This window comes from Monodelphis domestica, chromosome 4 (assembly GCF_027887165.1).
Source record: "Monodelphis domestica isolate mMonDom1 chromosome 4, mMonDom1.pri, whole genome shotgun sequence".
Taxonomy (NCBI): Eukaryota; Metazoa; Chordata; class Mammalia; order Didelphimorphia; family Didelphidae; genus Monodelphis; species Monodelphis domestica.
In genome coordinates, this window is record NC_077230.1 from 98,323,364 (window position 1) to 98,346,188 (window position 22,825).

Consider the following 22,825-nt stretch of genomic DNA (forward strand, 5'->3'; position numbering starts at 1 on the left):
AGAGAGGGAGAGAGGGAGAGAAGGAGAGAGAGGGAGACAGAGAGAGAGAGAGAGAGAGGGAGAAAGAGAGAGTGGGGGGGGATAGGCAGATAGGCAGGTAGGTAGGATAAATAAAATAGAATAAAAGATTAAACAGATCCATAAATCCACAGATATGTACATGCTTATTGTTGGGGGGAATAGGCTTTATGTTAACAGGGGTTAACAACTTAATTCTTTTCACCTCACAAAAATCGTAATTTATACTCACCTAAAGTTGACAGTTAAGAAGTGCAAAAACCACCACTGGTCTTGTATACAACCAGTTAGCTAAAAACTGACAGGTGTGCTACCTGAAAAGGTTCACTATCATCAAACACCCCTTGTAAAAAACAGTATCCTATACACCTCTGATACACTTTCAGCTGGAAGGTACCGGAGTAAACAGAGATCAGGTAGTTCAATCCCTACTCATTTGCACATGAGGAAATTAACCCAAAAGTGCTATGCAACTTATCCCAAGCCATACGAACTTAGTGAGCAGAGCCAAAACTAGAACCTAGGTGACTAATAATTAATATGATGATTACAATATAAGCTTCATATATAGCAGCTTTACAAAGCACTTTATAAATGTCATTTTATCCTCAATAATTACATTATGAGATGAGTGTCATCATTATCCCCATTTATAAAACACTAATGTTGAGGAAGTTAAATGACTTGTCCAGGGTCACCCAACTAGAAATGTCTGAGGCCAAATTTGAATAGGTCTTTCTAATTCCAAATCCAGTACTCTCTATCCACTGTGTTATAATTGCCTCTATACCAACTAGATCTTTATATATGGCGTGTTCTTTATTCTAGGTTCTCAGATCATCAATTTCCAAATGACTTCTGACCTTAAGAATGATAGATTTAGAGTTGAAAGAGAATTTAAGATGTCAACTCATCCACCCTTTGATTTGTAGATGAGGACCCTAGAGCCCCAGAGGCTAAAGGTCTCAAGTCCCTCAGGCATTAAAAGGAAAATTTTTGGCTTCTACCCACTAAAAAAAAGTTTCCACTTATCAGTAATGAAGGGAAGGGAAAAAACATTTACTAACAACTACTGTGCCAGGTATTGTGCTTTTTACAAATATGACCTCATTTGTTCACCACAATAACCCTGGTTAATCATTGCTATTTATTATGACCCCATTTTACAGTTGCACAAACTTAAGCAGAAAGAGGTGAAAATTACTTGCTCAGGATCTCACAGCTAGTGTTTGAGGCAGGATTTTCATTGGACTACTAGCTATCTTTATATTGGGGAAGGGTGAGGGTTGCATCCATTAACACGGGGTAGAAGACTCAAGTAGAAGATTATACAAAAATGAGGAGAAAAAGGCAAAGTAAGCTAGCCTGGTCAAAAGAAGGAAGAAAACAGAATAGTAGGGAAAGAGAAGGAATAGGGAAGACTAAGAGTTGTAGTAAATTAAGAGAGAGATTAACTCTCACAAAAATAGACTCAATATGGAAGACAGATCTCAAAGTGAAGTTCAAAATGAATAGTGATTAAGCTCTGGATAAAGAAGGCAAGAGGGCAAAAAGCAGTTTTTTAATCAAACTAGCATACCAACGCTAAGTATACTACTCTCTCCCCATTCTCAGAAACAGCAGGAAAACATAAAAATGACCAACCATATTTCATGATGAAGCACATTATCCACCTCCCAACAGAGAGGTAAAGAACTCAGGGTACAGAGTGAGAAATGTTTTTGGGGGACATAGGTAAGGATTTGTTTTTTTCATTTTCCATTCTTTTTCAACTGGAGAAAGGAGGTGGGAAAGAGGAGGTAAACAAGAATCTATGTAATTAAAAAAAATAAATTAGGTTTTATAAAAAGAGAGTAAGTTCATCAGCCAAAATAAGAAGGAAAATAGTTAAGGGAGAAAAAAATCTTTACAACATGTTTCTCTGATAGAAATCTTTTTAAGATTTTTTTTAGGGTGAATGGATTCAAAATTAATAGTATGAACCACTTCCCAGTCAATCAAAGGATCAGTTTCTCTTATTCCCCAAAGGATGAAAGAATATGAAGACTAATTTTTTTAACTTTACCTTCCATCTTACAATCAATACTGGATATTGACTTCAAGGCAGAAGGTTAAGGACTAGGCAATGGGGGTTAAGTGACTTGCTCCGGGTCACATAGCTAGGAAGTGTCCAAGGCCAGATTTGAAGCTAGAACATCCCATCTCTAGGCCTGGCTCTCAATCCCCTGAGCCACCCAGCTTCCCCTGACAATTTTCAGAGAAAGAAATCCAAGTATCAATCACCATACAAAAAAATGGTATAGAATTAGGGAGATACAAATTAAAGCAATTCTGCTTCCATCTTACATGCCTCACCTCAGATCAGCAAAATTGACTAACAAGGAAAATGATAAACTGTTAAAAGGGGCTGCAGGAAAACAGGCAAATTAATGCAGATTGGTAAATTGGTTCTGCCATACTGGGAAACTATTTGAAACTATGCCCCAAGATACTAAACTGAACATATCCTTTGACAGTGATACCACTCTAGGCCTACCTATACCCCAAAAAGGTCAAAGAAAGAGGAAAAGGATTTTAATGTACAAAAATACTTATAGTTGCTCTTTTAGTAGAGGTAAAGAAATGGAAGTAAGGAAGTACCCATCATTTGGAGAATGACTGAACAAATTATGTTATATAAAGATAATGGAACATCAAAGTGCCATACGAAATAACAAAAGGAATGGCTTCAAAGAAACCTGGGAAAACTTGAGGAAATTGATGAAAAATGGAATGCAAATAGATATTAATTTATACATTAACATTATAAAGAAAAACTGTGAAAGCCGCCTTATCTCTGACTAACCATATTCCAAAAGACTGACAATATTACTGATTAAATATAATTATTGTAGTTCAGTCAATTTCAGTCCTGTTCTATTCTTTCTGTGAACCCCATTTGGGATTTTCTTGGTAAAGATACTGGAGCAGTTTGCCATTTTCTTCTCTAGCTCATTTTACAGATGAGAAAACTGATGCAAACAGGGTTAAGTGACTTGCCCAGGATCATGCAGGTCACATTTGAATTCAGAAAGATGAGTCTTCCTGAGTCCAGGCCTGGCACTTTTCTGCCACCTAGCTTTTTTCTATATATTAAATGCATGTTTCTAGACTACCCATCTCCTTAAAAGAGAAGTAACAGACTCAGGATATATACATTTTGACATGGCCAATGAGGAAATATCTGTTTTGTCTACTTACTCCCCCCCACCCCCCTGTGGAATGGGGCAAAGTGAGAGAGAAAACATTTATTTATTAACAATTTTTAAATTTTAAAATAAAACTCAAATTTTAAAGAAACCAAAGTAAATATCTCAATTTCCTCTAAACAAGTCATGCCAAAATAAACCTTGGCCTTTTGAGTTTAGAATCCTATGGATACTGGATAATTTGATTTACCTGTGGTACTTACTTGAGTTTCTCATAATATAATTTTGAGCAAGACAGAAAAAAGAAAAGTGAATGATAAGGCAAATAAATCATGATACCCTAAAAGTACTACAAGTCAACTTTGAAGGTTTTTAGTGGTGTTATCACAGGACCCCATATCAACACCAGTTAAATACCATCCTAAAAGAAAAAAAAATTTTTTTTAATACATTTTCAGGTTTCTAGCACAGAAGAGCTTTGTCCTTTTCAACTGAGGATTTAAGTTCATCAAATTTGCAAATGAAGTTTTGAGGACTACCTATAAGGATTAAAATTCACAACTGTAGATACATTTGAGCACTCAGCTGTAGGCCTTGTACTCCACCCCACCCCTTTGCCCCCCTACTGAAATTATTCTACAAAGGTTCTAGCAAAATCAAATGGTCTTTTTTTTTTACCCTCAGGCCTGGTCATCTTTTACATCTCAACAGGCTAATACTTCAGTAGACTCCCTTTTTGGTATTTCCCCTTTGGCTGTTAATTTATCATCTCTTCACCTTACCATCCTGTCTCCTAATGTTTTCCTGACTCCTTATATGGGTAAGTCCCCCCAAAGTCCTTATCCCTATTTTCATCTGTTTATATTCTCTCTCCTTCTATGGATTCAACTATTACCTCTGTCCAGACTTCCAGATCTTTAACTTAAACTTTGACCTTTCCTGGAGGTTTTCGAGGCTCCACAACTGTCCACAAAACGTCTTTCCAAACTTAAAATGCCCAAGATGGATAGAGAACAACTTTCCCATAAAAATTACTTGCCTTCTGAAATCACTAATTCCCTCTAGATTCACCCACTCTCATATGTTCATAACCCTATCTCTGATTCTTCATTCTCTTTCACTTTTTATATCAAATAGATCTGTACAAAGATCAAATAACCTTATGTACAAGTCCAATTTATCTTATTTTCAAAATATGTCTTATAACTGTGCCCTCCATTGCATTCCCTAATACAGGATCTTATTCCAACTTCTAGTTACCACCTATATATTCTCCCTTCATTTCATCAAGCTTCATAATTTCCCTCATACAAAGATAGGGTCATGTCAGTCCTTTGCTCAAAAATCTTCAATCACCCAAATGAATAAATTCCAACTCTTTTGCCCTCTATAATTCATGCCACCCTACCTTACCCTAACTTTATAGTCTTATCTCAATTTTTCTAAAATTCCAAATAGGGCTACAATACACCTCACAAACATGCTTTTGCACTGTACCATGTCCATGTCATTCAGACTATTTACAAAATCTTCTTTAATGTACTCTCTGATTTACAAAGTCTTCTTTAATGTCCTCTCTCTCCTTCTTTACCTGATGGTCTTCTAGTCACCCTAGTTGGCCAAAATCAATTCAAATGGACACTTCAGTGAAGCCTTCCCTGATTACTCTCATTCTTCAAATTAGCTTTTCCCCTAACAGATCTCACTGTACTTTTTTTTTTTAAATACCTCTCTCATGCACTCATATATTACTTTATCAATTATCAACATTGGTGTCTTACCTCTCTATTAAATACTGAATTTATTAGGTCAGAAAATGTTGTAACTTAACAGATTTTTTAAAAAGTTAATTATCCAAAGCTAGAAAAATGAAATTGAACAGAATCAAATGTGAAATTCTGAACTGAGGCTTAAAAAATAAATAAATATAGGAACATCTAGCTTAGATAAGTTCATATAGAAAGACCAGAAGGTATTAATTAACCATAAACTCAATGTCAACCATATGACCTTACTGCTAAAAATTTTAAAAATTATTTAATGCAATTCTAAACTACATTAATACAAGTACAAGGTTAATTTAATCATGAGAGATAACACCTGTACTATATTTCGTCCTGACCAAATCACACCCTGTTTTTTTGACAGTCAAGAATATCTTATATTCAACAATATCTTATATATAAGAATAATGTCTTATATTCAAAACCAAAAATAGATATTTCCCAGTATTCTTACCATCCTCTGACTATCTAAGAAATTGGTAAGAACATTGGAAAATATATCAAGTATGGTTGAAATAATCCACCTAGAAATGGGCAGACTTAAATATATATGGTGGCTATCTTCAAAGTATCCGAAATTCAAGAAGACAAATTTCACTTTCATATCATCAATAATGAAATGAATGAAGTGGTAAACATCACTGGACATATTTAAAGAGTCACTTTTTTTAATGTTTGAAGAAAACAAGACTAAATAACCTCTAAGGTCTTTTGATACTTGAGATTCTAAGATGCTATATCTAATAAGTGTAGTTCATCTTAGCAAGCTATCAATAACATTATTAAGTGTACATTTTTGTTAATATCCAGAACATTGTGTTGGTTGATCAGGATGGGAAGGAGTGGAAAAAAAGACCTGGCTTTGTGAGACTGTGTCAAAAAAGAGAGACCTGGTTTTGTGAAACTGTGTCAAAAAATGCTATAAGCACATAACTACAAGTTACTGGCACCACCACAGAGGTACTATCACTACACTGTCAACCAAAAAACTAAAATGAGAAAAACATCAATAAAGTTCCAGAACAATGACAATCTAAGAGAACCAAGTTCACAAGCTTTGGATACATAAGTTATAATGTATCAGTATTCTGTTTTTCCTGAAAACATGACTGCTCTTGGACTAGAAATTAGTCAAAATTTTGATACCAAATTTATTTTAGAGTTCTCAATCACAAAATAGCAGAAGACCAACTAAATACCAAATTCAACTGCTACTAATTATGCAAAATATCACTGGTCCCTAAAATTTATTCCTTGTGAAAATATAATAGCCCAGTTAAAATGATATATTTATTAATCATTATAGAAATCAAAGTTTTAGCTGAAAAGGATCTCAGATGTCATCTAGGATAATCTTTTCATTTTACAAATGATGAATCAATATGCAAGGAGACTGATTTCCCTAGTTCACAGGGGCAAATCCAGGTTTGAACCTAAGTCCTCTAATTCCATTCACTGTACTGGATTACTTTCCTAAATTTTCAAAACTAAATATTCATCAAAATTCTTCATAATTAAAACAGAATGTAGTATAAGACCTTATCTAAAGTTTAGTTACTGAGGTACCAAAAAGGTTTCAGAGGATACCCCAAAAGTTTTGTTGTAGTTTAAGGAGGAAAGAAAGAGATAATAGCAACATGGGCTTGAATCATGGCTCTGCTACTTACCTCTTTGTGACCCTTAGCAAGTCACTTATTCTGTCATGGCTCTAATAATAATAATAATAAGTATTATTATTGCTAGCATTTACATAGTGCCTACTATGTACCAGGCATTGTACTAAGTATTTTAAAAAAACAAACAAACAAGTATCTCATTTGACCCTTACTACAAATAAAAATACTCATTTATAACCCCCCATTTTACAGTTGAGGAAACTGAGGCAGAGACAAAGTGTTTACCCAAGGTCACACAGCTAGTTAAATATCAGAGATTACATGTGAATTTATGACTTCCAGCCTCCAAGCCCAGTGTTCTACCTAGGTGTCACCTAACAGTCATTAGGCAGCTCTGTATATTAAAGTTACAGTACCCTACCTACACAACATTGCAGGCCTCAAAATTAGCATACTCATGAATTTATGAGCTCAAATTAGAAAAAAAAAGTATAAAGTGGTTAAAAAGGTATCCTGAATTTTGTTTTCAACAAGTTCTAAAAGCATTTTATCATAATATAAATTTAGCTGGTAAATAAAGATAAAATAAAAAAAATAAAGATAAAATAAAAAAAATAAAGATATTAGCTGGTAAGCAATTTTCAAACTGAACAATTAACCACACATAAAAATGACTGAGATATCAAAAGCATTACAGATAGTCAATGATGGTCAGGGGTTTAACCTAAATTTATTCTATTCTGTGGAGTTCAAAGATTTCTGTATTTCTGCATTTGGGCAGAAATGAAGGGAAGAAATACTGTTTACAACATTTAGGGATAAGTTAGAAGAGAATAAAAGACAAGAAGTGATCAGAGATCTATCTTTGTTAGTTTCAATTAAGTAAGGCCAAAGAAATGTTTCTAAAAATAAAAATGTATTCAAACAAAATCAAGGCAGCAAGGTGGTGAAATGGAAAGAGCACTGGACCTGGTGTCAGGAAGACCTATCTTCTTAAATTCAAGTCTGGCCTCACTTACTTATCAGGGCAAGATTCTTCACCTATTTAAGCCTTTATGTTGACACTTATCTCCCAGAGTTGTTGTGAGGATAAAATGAGATAATGTTCTTAAAGTGTACCGGAAACTCTTTAAAACATTTTGTAGATGATAATTACTATTACATAGAAAGTTTAAAGGTGGTTTACAGATAGCAAACTGAGAAAATATTGAAATGTGCATATAAAAGGGGGAGAGAAAATAGATCAAGTTTTTCCACAAAATCCCTCTAAATAATTTAGTCTAGAAAATTCCTTTTTAACTAGGAAGTTTTAAAAAAATGTTAAGTCAATAGGTTCAGCTCAACATGGGGTATGGCAACTCAGTAAGCAACTGTGCACCAGAGCAAGAAATCCAGGTGCCAATTCTAGCACAGTTGTAAAAAAGTAGCAATTTTGTCTATCACTACCCACTTCTAAGTTACAGATCCAGGTGGAGTAAAAGGAGGTGGTTCCAGGAAGAGAGTGATTACAAACTTTAAGACAATGGCAAGTAAATCTTATCCCAAAAACAGAGAAGGGACTCAGTCTAGCTGTTTACCCAACTGAAATCTGAAGAAAAATAAAAATGTTCAGGGTAGGAATCCCCCCAAAAAAGGGAAACTTGCAGTTCTGTTACTGTGAATCAGAAGTTTTGGCTGATTGATATTAGCCAGGAAATAATACGATTCAATGCCCCAAGGAAGCTACAGAAGGAAGTAGGCCGAAAGAATGAAGAAATAATAAAAAGAGTCCACTATAAAGAAACATTATGATGAGAGAGACATCCAAGACACAAACCCAGAAGAGACTGATGCCAAAATACCTACAAGCAAAGCCTTAAAGCAAGACAGCATGAGCACAAATTCAACTACACTTCACAGAAGAGAAGAAGCAAGAATTTTTTAAAGTTTTGTTTTTGTTTTTTTAAACCCTTACCTTCCTTCTCGGAATCAATACTGTGTATTGGTTCCAAGGCAGAAGAGTGGTAAGGGATAGGCAGTGGGGGTTAAGTGACCTGCCCAGGGTAACAGAGCTGAGCAGTGTCTGAGGCCAGATTTGAAGCTAGGACCTCCCATCTCTAGGCCTGGCTCTCAATCCAAAGAGCTACCCAGTTACCCCCTTTTAAAGTTTTTAAATGTCTTTATATATGAAATGAGAAGGGGAAATGAAGAAAGAAATGAGAGTCTATGAAAGAAATAATTGAAAAAGAAATTAACAATTTGGCACAAGATACAAAACTTTGCCAATGAAAATTAAAATGAACCAAATAAAAGTTAATGACCAAAAAGAATAAAATGTAAGGTTTTCTCAAATCAAAAACTGAATGAAAAACAGATCAGTAAGAGAGAATTTAAGAATTACTAGACTAGACGCAGCTAAGTGGCTCAGTGGATAGAACTCCAGGTTTAAAGATGGGAGGGTCCAGTGTTGGAATCTAGCCTTAGGCATATCCTAACTGTTTGGTACAGGGAAAGTCATTTAACCCCAATTGCCTAGTCCCTATTTCTCTTCTGCCTCGGAACCAATATTGATTTTAAGATAGAAAGGGTTAAAAAAGAGAGAGAGAGAGAGAGACAATTACTGGACTATAAGAAAAGCAGAGGCATCACATTTCAAGAAATCTTAAAAAAAAAAAATTAATTGCCCAGGTATTTTAAAGTAAAGTAAAACCAGAAAAAATCTGATAGTCAGGGGGCAGCTGGATGGCTCAGTGGATTGAGAGTCAGGCCTAGAGATGGAAGATCCTAGGTTCATCAGCCACTTCCTAGCTGTGTGACACTGGGCAAGTCACTTGACTCCCCCCCCCCCCCCTCCACTGCCTTGCCCTTACCACTCTTCTGCCTTAGAACCAATACATAGTATTGATTCCAAGATGGAAGGTAAGGGTTTTAAAAAAAAAAATCTGATAGTCACCTCCTCAAAAAACTCCAAAATAAAATTCTCAGAAATGTTAATATCTCAGGGGCAGCTGGGTAGCTCAGTGGATTGAGAGCCAGGCCTAGAGATGGGAGGTTCTAGCTTCAAATCTGGCCTCAGATACTTCTCAACTGTGTGATCCTGGGCAAGTCACTTGACCCCCATTGCCTAGCCTAGCAAAACACAGTATTGATTCCAAGACAGAAGGTAAGGGTTTTTTTAAAAATAAAAAAGAAATGTTAATATCTCACCCAAAGTGAAATTCAGCATTTTCTTTTAATAAATGACTGTTGAACTCAATAGAAACAGGACCTAATATTTTCTCTGTCCAATGTGTAAAACAACCAGAAAAACACCAGAACTTACAAACTGTTGACAAATTAATACGTCAATTCTACTGAAAATTTGAAATTTTCTATTAATTCTGCATGAAAATGGCCAGTATGAATTATTAGCTTGAACAAAAAAATTCTTTAGGAAGAGATAAGATAAAAAGATTATGAAAAACCCCAGAGACATTCTATCATGTGACCATTTCAGACATTTTTGAGCTTGACCCAGAGACAGTATTAAATGGTATAATGTGAATAATTCTCTGGTCTTGGTGGCTGCCTGGATTACTAATTTTATGTGTACTGTAATTTATATGTGTGTATTTTTATCATTGTCTTCCTATATTATACAAAAGGAAAAGGACTATGGGTTGAGGGATTGCTTTTTGAAGCCATTTAATGTTTTGTATAAAGCAGTGTTTTATTGTATTGAATTTTGAACTTGTAAACTAGATATGTTTTAGTTTCAAGAATTTAGGTGTTTTTCTCCCTTAGTAAACAGTTCACACAATACAATAAACTTAGCAATAATTATTAAAAACAAAAAAAGAAATGTTAATATCAAAATCAAAACTTCCACATCAAGAACAAAATGCTACAAGCAATCAAAGGGAATCCAAGTACCAAAAGAACCATTGTCATAATTATACAAGATTTAGCACCTTTAACTGGAGACCTTAGAATGCAATATTCCAGAAGGTAAACAATATTAGCATACAACCATGAATAACTTAACCAGAAAATCTGAGTATCTTCCTACAGGTGGGGAAAAAAAACTGGAACTCTAATGGAAGAGGATTTCCAAGCCAAAGTTGAACAGAAACTCTGAAATACAAACATAAGAGTCAAGAGAAAAATAAAAATAAAAAGGTAAATATAAACAAGCAATAAGAAATAAAATTAAAATTGTTTCTATTCTAACTTAGGGAGATGATAATTAACCTCCTCAAAACTATAATCATCAAAGATAATAAAGGAAGCCTAATAAGACAGGGGGCCGGAGAATATTTTTTGTGATTCTTTATTATTTAAAATTTTTATGATTTTATGACTTAAAAAAAGTGAGGAGAATGGAAGACACTAGAGAAGAAAGGTAGGGAAAATTAATTTACATAATTTAGGGACTAAAGTAGAAGATTACAACAAATAAGGAAGAAAGGATGGGAAAAGCAAGTGACTCTTGAAACTTTACTTCCATCTAACCTGGTTTTAAAAAATAAGAATACACATATACAAACAGGAAAAGAGAAAGGGAAGAGGTTGTGAGAGAAAAAAAAATCAAGGGAGTGATTAACCTCAAATAAAATATTCTAAATAAGGACATACAAAAATATTTACTGTTCTTTTTGTGGTTGCAAAAAAAATTGGAAACTAAATGGACATATATCAATTGGGGAATGGCTGAATAATAGTATATAAAGGCAATAGAAAATTATATAAGAAATGATGAAAGGAATGGTTGCAGAGAAACCCTGAAAGACTTGTGTGAAATGATATAGTCAAATGAGCAGAACTAAAAAACAATTTATACAAGTATAATATTACAAAGATGAACAACTCTGAAAAGCTTAGGTATTCTGACCAACTATGATTCTGAAGACTACCAAAACTCTCCCCTCCTGATAGAGAAGTGGAAGAAGATGCAAAATTAGCCCTTATTTTTTGGAGCCATGGCCAATGTAATAATTTTTGTTTAACAATACATTTTTGAGACATGGATTTTTGTATTTCCTTCTAATTCAAACAGGGGGTGGGGAAAGACAGAAAGATTTGCTGATAAATAAAATTTAATTTAAAATTTCAGAAGTTGGAATGAAGATATAAGAATCAAAGAGCAAATGAAAGATCACTACATATATTAAAAGTACTGTATAAATGGAGAGACATGAAAACAGTTAATCAATCAAAAGGTAAAACCAGTTAACTGAGAATTGGGGTCCTTGAAAATATACTGTTGGAAGAAGGAATACATGTCAGACTAGAAAAAGTCAATAGTTATAAACAATTGATGACAATATGGTACAATACAATTGTAAAGATGAGAATTATGAATATTTTAACAGGCAAAGAGAATGATAGGGAGAAGACACAGAAATTAGCCTAAGGTCCACAACATAAAGCAAAGCAATAGCAACTATACAAATTTTATATTGCATATTAAACAAACAAAACAGACCCAAGTTTTTTTTAATTGAAAACTAGTTTCCTAATAAATTAATTCATCATTTTCTAACCATTATTTTTCTTCAACCTACTGACATTTACCACACTATTTACATTTTCTCAATGTTTTTGTTCTCTTAATACTCTCATTCAATTCAGCAAATATTTACTGAATATTCCTTACAAAAAATGGCTTTTAAATTTAACAAAATTTTATTATATTTAAAATATTAATTCTTAATCCCACTGTCAGTACAGTAAGGAGCAAACATCCTTTGAAATAGATTGCCTCTAAAGGGGTTCCTCTTAACTCTTGATCTTTAGTTCTATGTCACACTGGTGTTTAGGGATAAGAAGAGATTGTAGATGTTGATTTGGAATTCATCTTTTTATAAAATTATGAAGCCTAAAAAAAAAAAACAGATGGCAGGGCAATTTGGCAATCCCTGATCTAATCCAAAACCCTCGATTTTACAAACTAAATCAAAAGGGTAAGTTTAAGAAGCAATACTTGAACACATTGCCACTTGATTTTTACCTTCTGATTTTTTAAAAATATTTTTATAACTAAATTTCAATGATTAGTTTCCTTTGTAATCTTCTGTATTTTAGGCACTTATTCATCAAACTGTCAAAGAGACCTAACAAAAAAAATTATAAAACTTCTAAAGCTAATCTCACTTATCCCATAGCATACAGTTGCCTCCTTAAATTTATAACTCCTTGCTAAGTAATTCTATTTGCACATCCATCATATCACCCTCAACTTAATAAAAACATTTTCAATCTTCTTCCCCATCCACCCAACCCTAAACCTAGTCATATGATTTTTCACCAAATTCCTGGTCTACAACATTTAATGAATTTTCAAAGTCTTGTCAATTCTTTCTTGGAAACCTTTTTTGCATCTTTCCCTATCTTTTTCATTCTCATAGCTAGTACTCAGCCCAAAGCCCTTATTTCACACCCCAGCATGGTGCCAGTAAAAAAGAACTTCATAAAAACGCTTATTGACAGACTACAGAGATGTCCTAAATTACTTTCCTACCTTAAATCTTTCCCCCACTCCAATTAATCTCATATTTTGTCACCAGATTAATCTTCCTAAAACAGGGCATTAATCCTGTCGTTATTGTTTGCTTCAATGGCTTTCCATACCTCTTCACAATAAAATGCAGATTACTTATCTTGACATTCAGAGCCCTCTACAATCTACCCCCCATTTACCTTTCTATAGTCTCATTTCCAACTACTTCCAAACAGAAGGAAGTCTTTAACCCAATCATCCACCCAAACACTTCATCTTTGACTAATTTGTGTCTTTAGCCATTCTTCAAGGTACAGTTTAGAAGTCTCACCTCCTCCAAGAGGCCTTAAGTAAAAATCACTCCAACTTGGTTAACATCTACTTCCTCTGAATACTTGTCTATAAAACTCATGATAATCATGTACTGCTTTATGTATGCCATCTCTACAGCCATGAGCTGTTATTTCAACTTTCTATTTATTCATCCTTCATCTTTTCTGTATTATATAAGCTCCTGGAAACTATAGGAACTATATATCAATTCTTTTTTTTTTTTTAATGTCTCCTCAGAAATTAGCAGAGTGCCTTAACACACAATGGGCATTTTGAAAATATATTTTTTTTTCAAATTTTGAATAAACCTCAGACCCAGAGAAAGTTTCTCAGGTAAAGAAGTAATTATCAACTACAATATACATACAAATACTATTTGCCAAATTAAACCATGGTCTTGTAAGTTCTTTGTCAGCTGATACAACTCATAACATTCTTCCAGTTTGTGCAATCTCAGGAGAATATGAATGTTCCAAGCCAAAAGAAGTATCTGCCTTCAGCCTTATTTCATTTCATCCTCAACCTAAACACCTCAAATCTCCAACTACTTACCAAACCTTTCCACCTGTATCAATTACTCAACAAGCATTTAATAGGCAGTCAATAAATATTTATAACAATAATAAAATAAAATAATATAATTATAATAATAAATATTTATTAAGCCTATCATGAGCCTGGCACAGTACTAAGTGCTAGCAATACAAAGAAAGGCAAAAGATAGTTCTTATTCCCTGTGAAACTGCAAAGATAGTCCTGACCTCAAGGACCTTACATTCTCATCTCCACACAGTTGCCAAATTGAGTAATTCCTAAAAGCATGGGCCTGGCCAACTCATTTGATTGCTAAAGCTTCAGGTTATCTATTTAGCCTTCTTCCCCCACACCCAAGTCTACCAAACTACTCACTGTTTCTCATACATGGCATACAAACTCTAATGCCTTTGCTTTGTAGAAGTTGTTTTAGTTCAGTTCTTCAGTCATGTCTGACTCTTCACGATGCTGGGAACCATAGCATACCAATATTGTACATGGGTTTTTTTTTTTCCCACAAAGATACTTTAGTGATTCACTATTTCTCAAGTGGATTAAGGCAAACAGAGGTTAAATGATTTGTTCAGGGTCACACAGCTTTTAAGTGTCAGAGAGACTGGATGTGAACTCCGGTCTTCCTAACTCCAGGCCCTGTGCTCTATCCATGGGCCACCTAGCTACCTTTGCAACACAGACTATTATTATCCATATGTGGAATTCTCTCTCTTCATCCTCTATCTTTTGGAAACTTGAGTTCCATTTGAGGCTCAGTTCAAGTAAGATCTCTTTCAAGAAGTTTTTCCTGATTCTCCCAGTTAGTAAATATTCCAAATCAGTGTGTGTGTGTATGTATCCATCTTTTATCTACCTTAATTTATAAGGTTTATACCTGTATTCTCCTCCCTCCTCAAGAGAATAAAAACTCTTTGAAGGCAGAAACTGTCATTTTTATGTTTGTATGCCTAGCATATAGTTAGGTGTTTAATAAATGCTTGTTGATTGATAAATCAAGATAATTAACACCAACTCCAAACAAGTCCATATCAATAATTATTCATTGGGAAAACCTAGTTTTTTATCCTGTTCTAAATGGCCCAATTTCTTAACTTAAATTTTAAAGTATTCAATACTAAATGATGCCCTCCCACCAAGTTCAATCAAAACACTTTAAAACTTTAAAAAGATAGGATTATAATTTTAGGAAAACATTTTAAGTACATCAGGAGAATGGTAGCAAATAAATTTCAAATGAAATTATAGATATGAAAGTGATGAGAATAAAGTACTAAATATTATATCTTTCTACTAAAGTGCTACATTATTATAAGAACAAGTTATTCTCCAATAAATGGGTCAAATGATTCAATATTTGTCAAAATAATTTTAAATTAACAGCTATATGAATGCCTAAATCATTAATAAGAGAAATGCAAATCAAAACAACTCAAGGTTTCACCTGACACCCAACAAATAGGCAAAAAGATGACAAAAGACAGGAAAAGACAATGATAATAGAAAAGTGAAAGACAGTTGCACTAATGCATTGTTAATGGAACTGTAAATTGGTGCAGCTATTCTAGAAAGCCATCTCGAATTATGCAAGGAAGTGACTAAAAAGATCGGTACCTTCTGACCCAGAAGGAAGGGAAAGAGAACAGTAATTTAGTAAGTACCTACTTGGTGCTAAAGACTTTTTACATATATTGTGTCATTTGACTCTCAGCATTTTGTAAAGTGGTTGCTGTTATTTTTTTTTACAGGTGAGGAAATTAAGGCAAAGCAACTTTTCACAGCATCACCCAGCTAATGTCTGAGAACAAATGTGAACTCAATTTTGTGATTCCAGGCCTAGCATTCTATCTACTGTTCCTTCTACCTGCCTTCAGAATCCAAATCTCCAAAATTCCTACTAGGCAATATGACAAAAGTCAATGACAAAAAGAAAGGACCTATTATGCCAAAATATTTATTGCAGCATTTTCTATGATAGCAAAGAACTGGGAGAAAAAAACATGCCTACTGATTGGGGAATGGTTAAACAAACTGTGGTACTAAAATGAGGAACATGATGAAAAGATAATAATAGTGAAATTTATATGAACTGAAACATAGTAAAGTAAACAGAACCAAGAAAACAACACACACTCCAGTTACAATATGAAGGGAAAACCACTAACAAAATCTGCAAACTACTTCAAAATTGAAATGAGCAAACTTAGCCCTAAGAAAAGATATGAGGCAACATTTCCTCCTGCTTCTTTGCATAAGAGTAGAACCATGGGCACAGGATTTTAAATGTCTAGTTTCTTTCATATGTTTAAATTTGTAGAACTCCCTCCCCCTTTTATAAGTTATAGCATTCTAGGAGAAAGTAAAAGGTAGAAAGGGGGAGATGGAGAATAAAAGAGAAAATACAGATTGCTTTTTTTTTTTGGTATCAAAAATATAAATGTTGGGCATGGTGGTACACACCTGTGATTACTGCTACTGGAGAGTCCAAGATTTGAATAAGGAAGTCTTGAACTGTAGAATGCTAAGCAAACTGGAAGCTGGATACAATATGATGAGCCCTCAAAGGGTACAAGGTTGGACCAAATTGCCTATGGTCAACCAGCTGAGGTCAGAAACAGAGCAAATCAAAATTGCCATGCTGATCAGCAGCAGGATCAACAAGTGAATGGTTATTATACTTCTAGCTTTGGAAACTAGGGAGATCCACTCTCAAATTTGAAACAGGTAGGTGTCACAGAGGATAGAGTACTGGGTGTGAAGTCAGGAAGACCAGAGTTCAAATCCAGAATAAAGACACTTACTAGATATGTGACCCTGGGCAAGTCACTTAACTTCTGTTTGCCTCAGTTTTCTTAACTGTAATAGGGAGAATAATAGCACTACTTCCCAGGGTTGCTATGAAGATCAAATGACATATTTGTTAAACACTAACTATACTGCCTGGAACAGAGCTTATATAGTACTTGGTGCTATAGAAATGCTATTGATTATTATATGGAATGGTCTGGCTAAGTCACTGTTAACTCAGCAATGTCCCAGGATGCTTCTCTAAGATTAGAAGTTGTGGAATAATTGTAATACGCATTAGTTAGGAAAACTTAATAAAATCAAAGATTCAGATCAAAAATCTCAACCGTTTAAAACAGACTCCATCACCTAAAGCAACCATGGTTTTAAGCAAACCATTCTACTTAATAAGTTTGAATTAAGAACTGGATGACTCCTAAACTTATAGGAACTAAATGTGCTTGGATCAGACTAAATTAATTTTCACCTTAAATGGTGAGGTAGGAGGTAGGTCAGGAAGTACACAAATTTTACAATTGGCAAGGCCCTTAGAGAGATTATCTAAAATAATACTTATTTTTTAATATCATCCTTATACTAGCCAAAACCTAAAATTTTACAAATAAAAGAAACTCAGACCTAGAGATATTCAATAATTTGACACACAATTTAGTGGCAATGCAAGAACTAGAACCCAAAGATCCTGCCTCCCAGGACAGTGCTCTTTCTACTGCATCTCATACCACACTGGAACTTATTTTCTCTTTGATAAATGTTTTATAGTGGTAAAGTTGAGAAATTTTTCATTATATATTTTTGGCAATAATACATAACATCTGTATAATGACTTTAGTTTTGCAAGTGACTTGACACACATTACCTCATTTGATATTGACACTTGTGGCAAAATTCTATATACAATAGCTGGGGAGAACAGGTAAAAATATTTTCATACAGCTGGGGGAGAATAGGTAAAAAATTATCAGTTCTGATCTGAATGTTTCTAATTATATTCCCCAGGGAGTCATAGTATTTTTCCACAGGACACATAGGAATTATTCATACATTTCACCTTTCTATATATACTGCCCAAGAAATTACAAATTTAATAAAAACTCTCAAATCTCTATAACTTTGAAAGCCAACTAGGCTGTCTCATCCCTTCATTCTATAAATGAAGCAACTGAGTCTAAAAAGTTACTTACTCAAGTTCAAAAAAGTAACAAGATTCAAACCTAAATTAGCCTCCAAATCCAGTGATCTACTTACTACCTTATACACTTTCCTCCCCTCTAGATCTGCAGCAAAGGCAAGAAAACTCCAGGTAGAAGCTTAATTTAATTCAGCACCCAGGACTATTGCTTTGGTCAGATGTTGCAATCCAAAAGAAATTTCTCCCAGTATCTTACTTAAACCTCTTAAAAGTTAAGAATAAAAGCAGTTAAAGATCTAGGAAAAATTGTTGATCAATTGACAAGTATTTCAAAGAGCAATGCCAACATCAAAGTTCAGTTTCCATTAGAAACTGGGTATATATGACAAAAGTAGTATTTACCCAATTTATCAGAACCGGAGTTCTTTACTTTGAGAAAGGTTCCTAGCCTCTGAGGACTTACTTCACACATTCCCCATCACAACAACTAAGGACAAGGTATTGTATTCTGTTTGTGGACTCCATTAACTTAAAAAATACAGTCCTCAAGGAACTTAATGGAGAGGGGAGATATGAGATGTGGTACATAAATAAGAAAATAGATATATAACTGCTACCAAATGCTAAAGACCAAAAAACATCTTCTCTATCTGGGAAATTCAGGAAAGGAAAATTCTGAGAAGTTAATGAGCTGTGCCTTCAAAAAGGAATAAGATTTAGAGAAGGAAAGCTATCAGGAAGGTATTTCAAAACAAAAAGTAAAGCTGGAAGACAAGGCATATTTGGGTAAAGTTGAGAAAGGAAGAATGAGACCTGAATTTTGAAGATCTTGATCCCCAACTTCAGATTTACCACATAATTTATCTATGTCATCATATTTATCCATATATGTAATTTAAAATCTGTCAAATAAAATGTTATAACCCATTTTTAATATCAGATGAATGTAATCTTGTATTTCTCCCAAAAAGATATAATTGATTTTCATTTCCACGTGATATTTGGCGTTTTCTCTCTATAGGGGTCAAGAACACTAGATAATCAACAGGAAAATAAAAAGAGGGAAGAAAAACATTCCCACATCAGGTCAGCATGGTAGAGTGAAATAAAGAATCAAAAGACTTGGGAACAAATCTTGCCTGACACTATCTCTACTGGGCACTCAAGTTTTCTCACCGGTAAAGAAGGTTGGATATTATAGACTCTAAGAAGGCTTCCAATGCAAATAAGTAGAAAAAAGTTCCCCCACCCCCCAAGAAACCCTTCAAGTAAAATAGTGTCAAAAAAACATCTCAACTAATTATTCCAGGATTGTTACAATTGGTTGTCACTCAGGGGGGAAAAAAAAACAAGATTAAATCGACAGCAAGGATTCTTAATCTTTTTTTGTGTCAGGGACCCATTTGGGTTGCTGTCTGGTGTCTGCTTACTTCTATGGACTCATTTTCAGAGTATTTTTAAATTTATAAAATAAAATATACAATTACAAATGAAACCAATTATATTGAAATAGTTATAAAAAAAATTTCAAGTTCATGGTACCAGGTAAAGAACCCTTGATTCTAGGAGATAAGGCAACCAGATGGCTGCAATTTTATGCTAAAGAGCAGATAAGGTAATGCCAATTACTTTTTGATACCACAAGGGAAAAAGGGAAGCACACACAAGCCTTTTTTTTTTCCCCATAAGAAATCAAGCAAAAAAGTTTCATATGAGAGTATAATTACAAAGACCCATTGTTGAGCGGAATTTCCTCCTGTTACCAAAGCTATTAAGGATGATAAGGCCCCAGAAAAAGTCCAACCATCTATCTCCAACATCATTTTTTTCCAGGGAAAACTTCAGCTTAAGAGATTTTTTCATTAACAATACTATCTTACAGTAAGGAAAAACTAATTTAAAAAACTTTTTAAATTATCTATTGACAAAAAGTTATTGAAAGGTAAATAAACTACTACTAGGCCTCAAGAAAATCTGTATGAGCTACAGAATCTATAGAGGGGTAGAAGAAGATCAGAAACCACAACTAAATTTTGAAACTTTAACATGATGCCTCTAGTGTCCACTTTCCTGAGAGTCCCCGTGGGATTGGTGGGAGAGTGAGTCGTCTGAATGTTTCTTCCCTTCTCTGTCCACCTAAGCTGAAGGTATGGATGTATAAGTACCTCCTCCCGGAAAAAAAAATTGGGGTGCCCTGTACCAGTATTCTCTCCAGGCCTGGATTCACTATTTTAGAATTGGAAGGGACCTTAAAGATTATCCAATATAAACTATTCGTTTTACAAACATGAAAACTGGGTCTCAGAAAGGTGGAATGGCTTATCCAAAGTCATTGATTTTTTTCTAGTAGCTTTAATGTCTACTACCACTCATTCTGAGACTGTTAAATGTTTCTTATATCTTTGTATCTTCCTTTTCTAACTGGATTATCAACCCCTAAAGGTAAAGAACCAAAGTCTAAGGCACAGTACACATAAAAAGCCATCAGTGAAATCTCTTGGGAGTTACATACTTTTCCATTTTTCATGACTTAGGTCTTCTCTTTTCTCATTTAAAGTGGAGCAACTCAAAAGAACCTACAATTCAACTAGTACTTAAATCAACAATCCAATATAAAACTAAATGAAGTTGAACTTCGTCCTATTTTCCTTAAGGCGATTTTTTCTTAAAAGCCTTACCTTCCATCTTGGAGTCAATACAGTATATTGGCTCCAAGGCAGAAGAGTGGCCAAGGATAGGCAATGGGGGTCAAGCGACTTGCCCAGGGTCACACAGCTGGGAAGTGTCCGAGACCAGATTTGGACCTCCCGGTCTCTAGGCCTGGCTCTCAATCCACTGAGCTACACAGCTGCCCCCTAAAGTGGTCTTCTTGATTAGCTTTGCTCTTCCTTAATTTTAAGATGCATAATGAACTTATTTCATATTAAATTTCTTCTTTGAAGCATTTCAACGGTCAAAACACACATCAGCCTAAGTCCTTTCAAAAAGTATTAGAAAACCAAAAATCAATCAGCTTTCATTTAACAAAAAATGACCCAAAATAACCCACAGGGTAATTAAATTCCCCCCAAAAAAATTAGCCCTACAGAATCCTGAAGCAAATACTAAATTACCACCAAAATTTGATCTCCTGTAAAGAACACAAGCCTTAAATTAAAGTCGTGTGAATCTGGATAAATCACTAGGTTTCTTTGGGCTTCAATTTCTTCATTAGTAAGATATGGTTCTTGTTCTATATAACCTGTCTTCCTTGGTTCATTCTTCAACTCACAAACCTTTAAGTATTTGTGCCAGAATACATGTATAAAAACCCTACAATAACTTCCTTAGTTGTGAATACACCAACACACATAAACAATAATACAAAACGATTTGAAAAGTGACTTAATTACTAGTAGACTTGTTTCCACATCTGTAAAATTAACTGGATTGTTTCTAAGGCCCTTTGAACTCAAACATCCGGTGAGGACTTAGTAAATGAGTCGAAAACCTTTCAATATGATTGCATACTTTTAAAACATGACCAATAAAGTAATGAAATATCTTTTTAAAAAATCAATAAACAGAATAAAGTCATGTTTTCTCTCTCTTAAATTACTAGAAAAAAAGGCAGAAAAATTGAAAGGAAATGAAACTTTTGAAGAGGAAGCCCATTGCATAAAAATTTTCTTAACGTTAAGGCTGCAAACTTTAACTACACATATGCTAATTAAAATTATGTTTCTAAAGTTTCAGAAAAATACCCATTTGGTAATAGAACATTTACTTTACTACAAAAATAAACCAAGTTGGACCTTAATGTAAACTACTGTACTTTCAAACTTTATATTAGTCTTTACCATTTCATACATGTGAAAAGACCTCAAAACAATAATTACAAAGAACAATAAATAAAAGTCTCACCGCAAACACAGCAAGATAGGGATTGTCTGAAGAAAGGTAGGAGCCTATTAATTTCTGTAAATGACGTGGGATCCCCAGGGTCGTAGTTGAGCACTAGGCGGCTCGCTGAAATGTAAAGAGCAGTAGCATTCACCGGGTTCATTGCAGACACTTCGACACTGATGATTCCTGGTTAAAAAGAAAGTTCGGGTCCAACTCGGTAACCAGACAAGGTACAATGGCCAAGATGCAAGAATTCTTTTGAAAACAAAGTTGAACCTCTGCCCAAAGAAGTAACTTAAATCCGTACAAGTTCTTGGAGCTGAAGAAATCCTCCCACACATGGGACCCTGGCGCCCTTCCTCCTGAGTCCCTGAGACTTCCAGACAAAAAGAAAACTGTGTTCAAGTTCCTCCAGAGCAGGAGCCGGAGCGGCAGGAGGGAGAGGTCGCCGCCCCAAACTAGTCCGTGAAGCGGCTCCTGTGCACGGTGAAACCGGGGAAGGCTCCCCTTAGTGGAGCTCGGTGGGGATTCGCTCCAGCAGCATCTCCCACTCCTCCCCGGTAAGGTTAGGCGGTGGAAAGGGGGGAGGGGGGAGGGTTCGGGGGTAAAGGGAGTCCAGGCCCCCCGACCCCGGTGACCGTGTGTGTGCGCGTGTGTGTGGAGCTGGAAGGCTGAATCTCTGCTGGTTGCACCCCCTTACTCCATCACAACTCCAGGCCGGGAGGTGGGTGCATGGGCTTCCGCAGTTCTACTGCAAGCGGTGGCGGCGGATGTTGCTGTTGCTGCTGCTGCTGCTGCCGCCGCCGCTGTTGCTGCTGCCGCTGCCGCTGTGGTTGGCGGGGCCCGCCGCCGCTTCCCCCATGTCGGACGCGGGGCCCCGGGGCTGATTCCGGTTCTCGGCCCGGCCCCGGCGTCCACAGCCTGGCTTTCGCGGAAGGAACGTGGGGGCGCAGGAATTACCTCGGGTGGGGAGGGGGAGGGGCAGGGGTCGGAGGCGGCCGGTTGGGGGCGGAGAACAGGCCCTGGGCCAGGCCGCGGCACCCCTCACACACACGCAC

The 22,825-nt window shown here is 35.4% G+C and overlaps 1 protein-coding gene across 2 annotated transcripts in view; it reads right to left on the minus strand.

Moving 5' to 3' along the window:
- The window catches only part of MSL2 (MSL complex subunit 2), a 45,090-nt gene extending 22,675 nt beyond the window's left edge, over positions 1–22,415 (minus strand). The window contains exons 1-2 of one of the 2 annotated variants that reach the window (XM_056793651.1): positions 22,075–22,415; positions 21,786–21,953 (exon numbers count right to left, since the gene is read on the minus strand). In XM_056793651.1, coding sequence (XP_056649629.1) covers positions 21,786–21,927 — 142 coding nt within the window. In that variant the 5' untranslated portion in view covers positions 21,928–21,953; positions 22,075–22,415. Of the gene's footprint in view, positions 1–21,785 lie in introns of both variants that reach the window. The other variant, XM_016433551.2, reaches the window with a different exon arrangement.
- Positions 22,416–22,825: the final 410 nt, after the last annotated feature.